At 35.6% G+C, this 12940-nt stretch overlaps 1 protein-coding gene across 14 annotated transcripts in view; it reads left to right on the forward strand.

The window, feature by feature from the left end:
• Positions 1 to 12940, forward strand: part of ERC1 (ELKS/RAB6-interacting/CAST family member 1) — a 167247-nt gene that overhangs the window by 132135 nt on the left and 22172 nt on the right. For all 14 annotated transcript variants that reach the window (XM_067469263.1, XM_067469264.1, XM_067469265.1 and 11 more), the window contains one exon: positions 11670 to 11771. In XM_067469263.1, the coding sequence (XP_067325364.1) occupies positions 11670 to 11771 (102 nt within the window). The remainder of the gene's footprint in view (positions 1 to 11669; positions 11772 to 12940) is intronic.

Below are 12940 nucleotides of genomic sequence, written 5' to 3' on the forward strand. Positions count from 1 at the left end.
GTAAGGATATGGGCTTTAATGTGAGACATGGAGGTATTGTGTGCTGTAAACAAATAAAAAAATCTGCAAACAATTAATATATAGAAGATGTTGTGTGATTTCAAGTCTGTATAGCCGTTTTCTATCATCATTTTCTCCTGACATTTTGCCTGCATTTGTGGCTGGCATCCGATCCACCCCAGAGATTCCAGCTGTGAAAGCCTTTGAATGAATTCATTTACACTTGTCATCATTGTAGCTTGTTGTGTGTACAAATGTATTAGTGGAGAAGGGGATCAGGGAGAAATATACCTATTTGTTGCAAACTTTTAAGATTTATTTACCTTGAGTGCTGAAATGTTGAAAAGACAATTGATTTTATAAACATTGTGTAAATCTTAAATGTTGTCAATTGACATCAAACAAACTTCAATTCATAAGAGATCCTATGAATGAGAGACCGCCAAGTAACTCTGTCTTCAGCAGGACTTTTCATGTCTTGGAAACTTAGGACCATAGCTTCTTTGCTTATTGCGCTTTACCTGACCAAGCATCATTGTGAAGAGTTCAGTTTAGTAATCTTGGCTTGTAGTGAGTATTCACACTTGATTTACTCTTGGACATATTTATTTGTCTTTTTGGTAGTCCACAGTATTTGTAGAACTATTCTCCAGTACCATGTTTCAAATAGGTTGATTTTCTCTTCCTTATCAGCTTTCTTCACTGTACAGTTTTCACAACCATAAAGAGAAATCTGACATACAGTGCCATGGACAGTTCTGTTTTCAGTATTCCATGATATAAAACCTTTACACTTGAGGAGCTTGCCTAATTCCTCCATAGTTTTCTTTCCACATTCTAGTCTTCTTTCTTGAGTGTCGTCTCCATTCTATTTCAGTATCTTAATTTATGTCAAAATTATGTAAATCATCTGTGTTTTAAAATTGATCTTCAACTATAATCCTGCTTTTGAACTTCTTCCTTGACTTTCTTCACTAGTCATTCCAAGTCTGCTAGATTCTGCTAGTGTCATCTGCATAGCTTGAAGTGTTAATTTTCTTTCTTCCAATTTTCACACCTTTCTTCTATGTCTAATCAATATGTATCTATAATCTGTGTACAAAATAGAGTGACAAAATGCAGCTGATACACATACACAAAAACACACACTTGCTACTTCATCACAGTAGAGAATGAATCTACTTTAAATCTGGTTTCTGCCTCCTGCAGAATTCTGGGCATTGTAGTTTAGTGAGGCTGTTAAAGGCTCCTCCCTAAACAACAAGTTCCAGAATTCTGCAGGAGGCAGCAACCAGATTTAAAGTGGAGTAGTTCTCTAGTTCATTTCTGTCAAAATGAACATGGAGGAGGAGCCTCCATGTTCAGTTAAACTACTCTGTAAATTACAGGAGATTATTGAGCACCTGAAAATTACTAAAAGAAAATAATCTCTGGTTCTGGCAACTAATCTGTGTATAAGATTGATTGAAACACATATTTAATTACATTGTAAGAAAAAAATGAAAGTGTCCTCAATCAGCTCATGTCAAATGTTCTTCAATATGGTGAAAAGACCAGTGTTCTTCAATATGGTGAAAAGTACTTCTTAGTAAATATATTTTGAATTGGAAGTAATCTGCTGAATCCAGGCTGTCTCCACTTATAACTTCAAATGCCATTTTCCTAAATCAATAGTGTTATCTTTTTCTTTGCAACCAGTATCACTCATATTTGCCATTATGTGTTGAATCTATGCTTAAAATTACCGATGAAGCCAAATCTTGAGAAACGATGTTCCGTGCCTTCATGTTGTGGTTGCTCAACATCTGTACAAGACAGACATTCTTGTTAATTCTTTAGCAAGTGGGCTCCTTTGAAAGTTTCCCTTCATAAAAAAGCTTGCCTTACTAATGTAGGAATCCTTTGAGTGTCAATAAACATATATATAGGAGTCAGTGACATTTTTGTCCTAAAGAGCTTGTGATGGTAAGCCTCAGAAACCCAAAGCCCTACAGATATCATAGAAAAATCACTCTCTTTGTGACTTTTACTGACTAAACTACAGAACACCACTTTACATTGTGATAAGCTTTAATCAGCATCTAAAGACTTGAGAAATATGCTGTGACATATATCTGGTAGATAAAATATGCACAGGCTGATTAAATTATTATTTTTATTTGCATTAATTCCAGAATATTTATTTATTTATCTATTTATTTGCTACATTTATATGCCGCCCTTCTCACCCCAAAGGGGATTCAGGGCGGCTTACAAATTATAATTGTTTCAGATTTGTGCACTATTTTCTTTGGACTTCATTTTGATCTTTATGTAATACAGTTAAGACACAATGGGTGTTGCTATGGCCAAGCAGCTATGCTGTTGAAGTACTCTCACCTCAAGGCTGTGGAGCCATGGAGGCAGCAGGGCCGAAGAGGTGTTGCTATGGCCTCGCGCAGGTGTTGCAATGGCCAGCAGTGGGCAGTTAGGCTGTTGAAGTACTCTGATTGAAAGGCTGTGGGGCAATGGAGCCGCCCTGCCCAGGAGTTGTAAAGCAGCAGGGCTGCAGAGGTGTTGCTATGGCCCGGCGCAGGTGTTGCTATGGCCAGCAGCGGGCAGTTAGGCCATTGAAGTACTCTCACTGAAAAGCTGTGGGGCCATGGAGCCGGCCCGCCCAGGAGTTGTAAGGCAGCAGGGCTGCAGAGGTGTATTTCCTTGCATATAACAGGTGTCTTTCCTTGCATATAACGGGTGTCTTTCCTTGCATATAACAGTGCTCGAGTATGACTTTTAATCCAAATTTACTGGCTTAGACCCATCACCACATCTGGACTTTGTTAGATAACTTTCAACATTGTTTTCCTGAAGCAGCAGTATTTGCTCTTCCATCTCGAAATCAGTGGAACCTCTACCACCATTTTATCATGAACTAGTTTAAATAGCACACTGCCTTGTGGGGGAAGGAGGAGAGACATTTAAACTGTGGCCAGAATATATGGTGACATCTGTACTTCACCCATTAAATGACACAAGGAAATGAAATTTGACAATCATGCTGGAATAAGCAGCTCAGTTTACTAGCATGACCTGGTAAAATGCTGTTATAAATTTATCACTATATTAAACTCATTCCTGCTGCTACAAGCCTGAAAAACTATAAATTAAAACAATATTAATGCCATATCTTCTTTCTGCACTGCTTCTCCTCATTCAAGTTTAAATGTGCCCAGAAATTAAAGAAGCAGAATGTCTTTGGCAGAACTCTTTCCTTCTCTTTAAGAGTAACCAATTTGCTCGTCAAGTGGGTAGGAATATGATACTGTGTGAAGAATGCAAATAGGAAACTGATGGAGAGAATCATTATATAATGTTACAAAATATGTAGTTGTTTCTGAATTTAAATTAAATGTAGTTGGTACTGATAGGAATTTTGAAATATATCCTGTTATAAGAATTCTGAAGACCCTCTAGAATTGTTTTGGTATTCTGGTCAGTTTATATGCTCAATGCCTATCTTCCACTTCATTCAAGCCAAAGGGACTTTTGGATTGCTATCTTGGAAAACCATAAGGGGCAAAAAAAAATTAAGAACCTATCTAAACATGGTTTGAGTTGTGATGCCATTTTGGAAATAATGCTCACCATTTCTTTATTTGTGCATTAGTCTAAACTGGGTATGTATTTTGTTGACCCACAACAGAAATATTATGTTGTCAAAAAAAACCTACCTCACCGTAGCTGTTTTACATCTTTTTAAAAAATAAATTATTAAAATCTCATTACTAGTACTATTTTACAGCAGTAGACATCTCACTTAAATCAAATGTGATCAAAGTGTAAAAAGTAATTTGATATTATTGGCTGATAAGTATGTCTCTCGAAAAGAATTCTGAAAGTAGTAGAAAAGTGTGTTCATTCTGCATTAAGAAACCTGTAGTTAGTCTTCTAAGTCACGTGTGTATACATCCTGTTTAGTATAGATGCCACTCTTTCCTTCAATTCCCAGAAAGCAGGTTTACTATGCTTCTCCAGAAAATAGTACAATGACAACTAACAGTAATTTAAAAGTGTAGCAGTGAGTCATGATTGTCCTCTTTTGAAATTAACCCAGCTTGGATTATTTCTCTGCCAGAAGTAATAACAGGCACAAATAGTTTTGTTTCTTTAAATAATGTGCTATCAGCACTGTTTATATAATGCAGACAGAGGCACATGTAGAATTGTTCCTAGACTCTTGCAGACAGCCTGTGTTAAGCTGACATTGAGCAGTCCCCGTCATTTTAGAATCCAAGAATTTCTATCAGTTTCTTTTCTCTCTCCCTTCCTTGCAAGGATCAGTTCCTGGAATTGGGATGGAGTTGAGGTAGACACTTTGAAGCTCTAGGAAGCCTTCTGGTTTATAGAAACAAAATGTTGGGCTAAAAATACTCATATCTGATAAAAAGTTAGGCGTATGCTTTTTAAACATTCTTGATCCAAGCTTTAATTTTCTTTCTTCAGGACAATATATAAGCTCTGGAGTGCCTTCTTAGTGAAGTCTAACTAATTAACTTGCAAATCAGAAGTTGGCAGCATTATTTGGGTGTGTTAGGAGTGATGATATAAGACTACCATCATTATCTTTAGTCTGCTTCATGTTTTTGTGATAAAAGTCTTTTCACATTGCCTTTAAGTGGCTGTCATTTTGACTAGTTGTTAGTAGCAATGTCATTAGAGGAACTGGTCTGCTGTTAAAATTCCAAATAACATTGATAGTCTGTGTGTGTGTGTGTGATAGATAATATTTCTATGTATGTATGTATGTATTTACCATATTTGTATACCGCCTTTCTCAAGACAGTATCAAAAACTGGGATGCAAGCCATCATAACCTCAATTATTTTTAGACTGACCAGTGTAAATCTACTTTTTCTGGAAAGTAGGTTTTTCTTTAAATTAAAGAACTACAATTTGTGATGTCCCAAGGAAGAGGACAGTTGAGTAGGTGGTGATGACAATGGTGTGAGGGGTCTCATTTAGAGTAGGAGCTACTCAGGACAATTTGCCAAGAATTCAAAAAATACAACTGGCGTTGTCACCATACATTATTAATAATTTGTGACTTAGAATTCTCCAGGTTACTAAAACTTGTCCTTAACAATTAAGTGAAGGTGGAATTGGGCTGATAACTATGTATTTCTGCCATAAATTTCAGTTCCTAGCAGTAGAATAGCACAGATTATATTTCTTAGATGGTTGTTAAACAATGACAGTAAATTTTCATTCTCTTCTCATTTTATTGTTTTACTTCATATTATATGTCATTTTAGATACACTGCAATATAGGTACACAAGTGACTTATATGTTTGTATATGCTTCCTATCACTGAAATATGTGTGACAGCTGAACTGTATCTTATAACATCTACCTGCAGTGCTCAGTTTTCTTTCAATTGGCAAAATAACCTATGTGTTGGATCCAAATTGCCTATTTTCATTAGGGTAATTTACTTAGTGCTAGAAAATCCAGATGAGGAAACTGAAATTATAGACAACTATACTGACACATCATTAATTTTAATGCTGTTTAGATTTTCTTGCCATGTGTCTTTTCAAATCCCTTACTTCAGCAGTTTTTCCACTTCTCTAAAAAGACCCTTAGAATTCCTATTCTGGAAATTAAAGTTTAAGAAGGTGAGTATACAAAAGACAAATCAACAAAGTGCTGTTGTAAAGCCTCTTATTCTGGAATAGCACAATGGCTAGAAGTGCCACTGCTTCAAGAGCCAATGTGGTGTAATAATTAGGGTTTTGGACATGTCAAGGTTAATGGGTGACTTTGAGCCAGTTACTGTTTCCCAGCATAATGTACTTCACTAAGTTGTATGGATAAAGTGGAGAGGACAGTCATGTATGCCATTGTGAGCTCATTGACAAAAAGGCAACATATAAATGGAGCTTACAAATAAATATTAATAGGTTGTGAGCCGTGCCTTAACTGAATATCAAAAAAAATCTATAAAATTATTAGCCATACAAAGCGGTTGCCTTTCAAAGTGGATTATTCTGTAGTTAGTCATGTGTATCCCAGTCTTGTGTATGCTGGGATAATGCAGCTGAAAGCATGGCACATAAGTAGTGTTAGGAATATCTTGAAATATTCTTCAGAATGCTGGAGAATTTGTAGCCAATGGGCCTAAAATTTATTGTTGTTATGCTTTCCCTGGTTTTCCTCTTCTCATCTGATCCTTTGGATTCAGTTAGGCAAGCTTCATGAGCATTCAAAATAAAAGATGAGCTTGGAGAAAAGGCTTTATGCCCTATATCTGCTGTCAATATGAATATGATGTATAGGTTTTTCCATGGTTTGTGAACCATTCTACCTATCCATACTCCACATAGCCTAGTGACCTTTGGAAATGACAAATATTTAAAAAATCAATGTGTTGTCGAAGGCTTTTGTGGCTGGAATCACTGGGTTGTTGTGAGTTGCCCATTGAGTCATACTGGAGGACTTAGAGAGTCCTAGAGCCAAACCTGCAAGTAATAAAATCTGCAAAAGTTAACTCCACAAATGTGGAGGTACAACTGTGATCATATTATCAGAGAAGCTGAAGTTTTCCGCGCTGTATGGCCATGTTCCAGAAGCATTCTTTCCCTACGTTTCGCCCACATCTATGACTGCCATCCTCAGAGGTTGTGAGGTATATTGGAAACTAGGCAAGGGAGGTTTTCAGTTTGACAGACACAGCTTTGTTGTTGACCTTAAAACATGAGGGAAAAGGAAAGCAAGAATGGTAATCGAAGGGGCATATATTCTTTGCTCTTTTCCTCTTTCTTCATTGGTGCAGAAGGAAAAGTAAGAAAGTTCTTCCATAGAAATGTAATGCAGGCAGCTGAGTCAGGACAATGGTTGCTTTTATGGATTGATATAGTCTATAGAACACATCACTCATGTTTATAGGCATTTTATCTTCTAGGGCACTTCCACAAAGTCAGACTTATATGAAATCCTTTGAGTTGTATTCCAAAAGTGATGCTCTAGCCACCCTTCATTCTCATCTGGACTCATTTTTACATACTGTGTATGCATGGGCAAAGTTATTTTGCTGGTACTTCAAATTCAGTACCACTGAACTTTTCTTCCCACCTATTTACACACAATTCTATGTAATTTTCCAACTTTAAATTGATGTACTTTTACTTCTGAGTTTTAGCAGTATCCTATTTTGCCCCATAACCTGCACTATGCATCTGCAGAACTTAGATCAATTTTGAGTTTAGGCTTGATAAACTATTTCTTACATATTAGACAAAATGAGATCATTTGACATTGAATGCTTGCCATTCTGTTTTTTGGAAGCCACCCTGAGTCCCTTATAGGGAGAGATGCCAGGTTAGAAATAAAGTTGTTGTTGTTGTTGTTGTTGTTGTTGTTGTACATTTTCTAATTCTGCCAAATCCCTTTAAGCTTCATCCAGTTAGATGGCACATGGTGGTCCCTAGTGTTATGTTTTATTTCAGAATTGACATAGAATGACCCTACAAATTTTTTTTTAATTTATCTGAGTTTCAGCCACCTTTTAATAAATAGGGTTATTTTAAAGACAAAAATTGTCTATTACAATTGCTTGTTGGAAGTTGGCTTTCTTCTTTCTTTCTTTCTTTCTTTCTTTCTTTCTTTCTTTCTTTCTTTTGGCACAGCCACAGTAATTTGTTGGGGTTTTTGGAAAGTCCCATGTCCTTCTAGTCAAAATATGATACGGAAAAGCTGGTGGGAATATTTGGATGAGAAAAATCCTAGTCACTGCCCAAGCAGAGAAAAACAGGACGACAGCTGTAACCTGAAACTTCACAGAAACAATTTCTTATTTACCAAAATAGCAAACTGCCTTCTTTATGAAGGTGAAAATATGTAATCAGTTGCTTTACAGCCAGGACAGCATTGGCACGCAGAAAAGAGAGACTTTACTGGAGACTTGCACTCAAAGAAATAACTTCCCAAAGGGATAAAAGCAGGGACAGGTAAAACATAGCAACTCAGAACCCCAACCATAGCTATTACCTCTGGAATCACTTTTTTCAAAGTATTCCTGAGAGTGATAATTGCACATTCAAAGATAAAGCATTTGTCAAATACAAGCTCAGTTGAGAAACAGCCTCTGGAAATGCTTCCAAGGCAAACATGGAGGGATGGTTCCCAGGGCTGTGGCTGTCTGAGAGACAGAATAGTTAGATGTGGAATAACAGCAAGGGCATGCTTTCTGATTCTATCTAGGAAAGACCAAGTGGGTGTATTGATCTTTAAGGATGCAAGGGACCTAGTTTTGAAAAAGTACACCATGGAAAAACTACGAATATCATTTGGGACTATCCAGAGCCAATGAAACTTATAGAAAGGAAAGAAAAGGCAGTACTAGAAACTATTGAAATTCTCTTAATAAATTTTATTACCAACAATTGCAGCACTGCTGTGGTGTGCTCTATTTTTTATATTTTTTGTGGACTGGTTGACATAAAGAATGGCCCTTCATTGAGAAGTGTTGCTCTTGACAGAAACAATTTTGCTATTAGTGTAAAAAAAAAAACTTCCTACAATGCCATTAACTTATCTTTGCCATATCTTTCCCCAAATAATAAGCATAATATTAACAACAAGAACAACTGTTATTCCCTTTCAACATTTTGTTTCCTAATTTTTGGGTAAAAAATGAAGACTGTCAGCTACTCAAAACACATGTTCCACCTTATTAAAATATGTTTGGGGTTTTTTTGTTTTGTTTTTTTTAGAGGGGCAGATGAGATGATCTCCCATGATCATCTAATCTCTTGCCTTTTGCTACACTACTCAGAGAAGGGCATGGTTTCCTTTTTGCATAAGTGTTAAGGTACAGTACTCAAATTGACCTGTGGATATGTCTACCCAACTGTTTTGGGTTAATTTTTTGACTAAATTGTCTAAACTTACACACATAGGATATATAGAGTAATATAAGTGGTCCCTTTCCCCAGCTGTACCTCTTAAAATAAGGGTTCATGACTAGCTCTTTCAGTGGTGTGTTTTCTTGGACATCATGTTACCACATCTAAGAGATCCAGGCATGAGGAAGGGCAGGTGTTTTTCCTTTTATTTCCCAATTCTGTAAACAAGGACTAAAGTCTGAGAATGTTTACCACAATGTTTTATTTCATGCTGTTTAAGTGTCTGGTGATGCAACAAACAGTAATTCAAGATCAAAAGAACATATCACTTAAGATGATTAGTATGTAATGCTTGAGGGATATTTGCAGTAGGCCTATAGTCATAATATAAACTAACCAAAGACAGCAACAATAATGCAATATTTAGTCTTTAGTAGCAAGTCTGGGTTCTTACGTAGGTCAGTGTAGATGGCTGTCACATACTGTTATCTTTAATATTGGCCCACTCTACATTTGATTATCCTAATTCAATATTTAAACATTTCTGACCCATGTTCAACCATTCCTGCCTCCTTTGTACATGCCTTTAACTACATATATTATTTTCTTTCTTTTGGAGGGGGGCAGCTTTAAAAATACTTTAGTTTTAAGGCCTTTTCCCTCTTAAATACCTAAGCCATCATTTCATGTGATTTCTATTGTAGGAAACTGATTTGAGGGTTTTCTCTGAATTAGGTTATCAAATTAGAATCAAATACTCTTCTGGTTTGGTAGCAACCCTTAAACCATTTTACTTGTTCGGTCCTCATAGAAACTGGTTTAAAAAAGACATATCGTATTCCCCAAAGTCTGAGAAATTTGAGAATATGTGGCTTATTGCTGGGTCTCTGTCATTATTTATTGGACAAGGATTGTTTTTTCTGATTTAGGCCATTGTATCCCTATATTGGGATAGGTAACTTTGGTAGTTCTGACTACTTTGGTAGCTCTGCCATACCTTCCAGGCCATGGCAATTGTTGGAAGATTCAGGGTCACACACATAATCCTCTCAAAAATGCATATCTACAAAACTTGAGGTATAACGAAGCCAATGTCTGGTATAGTCCTATTCATTATTATTCCAGCATCCCCCTAGATATTAAGATTCATACATGTGTGCTTAGAAGTCCTCTCCATTTCTTAATTAGATGATGTGTTGAACCATTGTGAAGAGTAATTGCATTTAAGGCACTTTAGATGCTTTAAATTGTACAAGTTTAAACAATGTGTACATGCTTACAAAGATTATAGTAGCAGGATTGACTTGTTTGATTATCATAGTACATTATTTTATTGGCTGAATCTTTTCCCTAAAAGCTCAATTTTCAGTGAAATCTTTTGATTAGATTGCAATGCTAGAATAACAGTTAGCAAAAGGATAAATATTTTTAATACATTCATGTCCTTCAATGCTCTCAATCTTAGTACCCCCCTGTTCAGAAGTGGTCAAGCTCTCCCACTGAAGGCTGGAAGTTACTGTACATAGTCAAGTATAACTTGATCTTATGGATAAGTTGAAAGCAGATTTTGGCCCCCAAATTTACAAGATTTGCTGTGATCAGTGGATAAATCGAGAATAAAACTTAGGGTCATGTAACAAAAGATATAAAGAATGAAGCAAAGAAAATCACAACTATTAGCAGTGATACAAACCCTTAAATTTAATTTGACAATTTTGCTAAAGTCTGAGCTAAAATCAAGCTCAAGTTGAGTAAGACATTTGTACATATTTGTACTGAAAAACATGTACAAATGCCTTATTCAAAGCCTTAAGAGCTCAATTACTCATTGCCAGAGTGTTTGAATTTCCAATTTTACCATAACTATAAATCCAATTTAATTATAATTTTAAGTTATCCGTAAAATATTTCTCCAATAATGTAATGTCACTTCAATGTGGACTCTATCACTTTTGTCCTATTGGACTATACACATACAATCTATGTGCTTTAGATTTTGCTACAACTCCAAACATACTTTATAACTATATAATGCCGCAATATATTTTATTATATTGCCAAAATAGAGTAATGTTAAGATAAAATTATGTTGTTTGTTTGATAGAATACCCAGTTTTCCAGCCTCTTTTATCCAATCAGTTATATGTTCTAATTAATTTTCTGCTTTTTAGGTATATTTTTTAAAATATATGGTTTATTTGTAATTACTAATGCTTCTTAAGGCTGTCATCTATAAAGAGACAAAGATACTTTACAGAACTCTGTAGAATATACATAGCCTGTAAGCCTGTCTAATTTATCTGGTTGAACTCACCAAAACACACAAACGCAAAGAGACAGGCATCCCAAACTCCTTTTAAAAGTGTTTATGGTTAACTTGATGCAAAGTCTATGAAATGGAAGCCATGTTCATATGTGCCTTTATTTATTTTGTCTTTAACCATTTCTTATCCCTGAAGCTAATCTAAATTAATTCTAATACTAATTCATTGTTCATCCCAATCTAACCTGTATGCCAGTAATTCCAAATCTACCTAATCCTGCCAACAATATGAGGGATGGTATCAGATAATATCCAACCCAACATTCCATTTTCTTATCAATATTTGCAGATGTGTCCACTGGTTTGTTCAATTGACTAGAACTTTTCTCTGAGTTTGTATGAATAAGAACAAAATATTCAATATATGGTATAGTGTTTTTGCTCGTATCAAATGATGTCTTTAATGTGTAGTACAAATTTAATAAATTCATGACTGAATGACTAAAGTTTGTATCTGTTGCAGACTCAAAACCGCATGAAATTGATGGCAGATAACTATGACGATGATCATCTCAAATCATCATCTCATTCCAACCAAACTAACCATAAACCCTCTCCAGATCAGGTAAGAAGATTTTCCTTTCTTTTTCTTTTTTGAAGTGTTTGTCATTTTTAGAAGTGTGAACATGTTGAATATATTCCAAACTGGAATTCAAAACTGGCTTGTAGTTATCACACAGACTTCGTTGAAGAATTCCCATGAAATTCTTTCATGTTGCTGTATCAAGGAGTTTTGCTAGCAATGTTTGAAACTATTGTTCTCATACTAATATATTTGAAGTGCATTTTAAACTGCTTGTTTCTATGAAGACTTCTGTGATTTAACCAAGTGTCGTCCAGCCTTGTGGCTTTACAATAAGTGAGCAATGCAGTACATTTCCCCTGTGGAAATCCTAGCATCTATGCTAAATGATCACATTCTGTTTCTCACAAGTTCAGTGAAGCTTGACCTAAAATGAAGTCAGTTTACCATTTCTAATGCTGGTTTAGATCTATATGGCTGATTAAATTGAGACATGCTTTGGAAGGTAATGAATGCTATAAGTTGTGCATAACTGGAAAACCTTTATTAGTATTACAGAATATGCCAATTTAGATAAATCAGTAGTATACCTTCATTTATTACTTCTTAGCCCAAAGGAAATCACTCACAGCTTTCTCAGCATCCTTGTAATTCTAAAAACTAGCATATTTTGGATTTATAGGCTCCATATCATATTTCATGTATATACATATCGCTCTGTACATTGGATTTATTATTGGATGAAATAAAAAATGGGATACAATATGATCCATCCATTTTCCTAGATGAGATTAAGGGGAAAGTTATGGGAGGCATGGCTTGTCATGAACATGTCTTTGTTTGGGTAAAGTATAACAAGTGGTAAAATAAAAACTTGGAAGTAACAGTCACTTATAAACCTATTTTCCCACCCACTTCCTGTCATGCTGAGCTTTAAAATTAAGAAGAAACCAATCAGTAGATTGAACTTTTTGGATTGTTCTTTGGAGGGGTCAGCCATAATGCCTCTTAGGATGGAGAATATTGAAGTAACAGATTAAAGCAATATACGGCAGTTCTCAATTTCATTTCCTGGGGAATGGAAGGATATTTATTTTACACACTGAAAAGAAGTTAGGGTACTTCCCTTATGTGTAGTATGATTGCAATAGAAGGCAATGACTAAATGAGACGAAGGTGAAATGTGAAATAGTTTATCAAATATGCTTGAT

This window comes from Anolis sagrei, chromosome 5 (genome assembly GCF_037176765.1).
Source record: "Anolis sagrei isolate rAnoSag1 chromosome 5, rAnoSag1.mat, whole genome shotgun sequence".
Lineage (NCBI taxonomy): Eukaryota > Metazoa > Chordata > Lepidosauria > Squamata > Dactyloidae > Anolis > Anolis sagrei.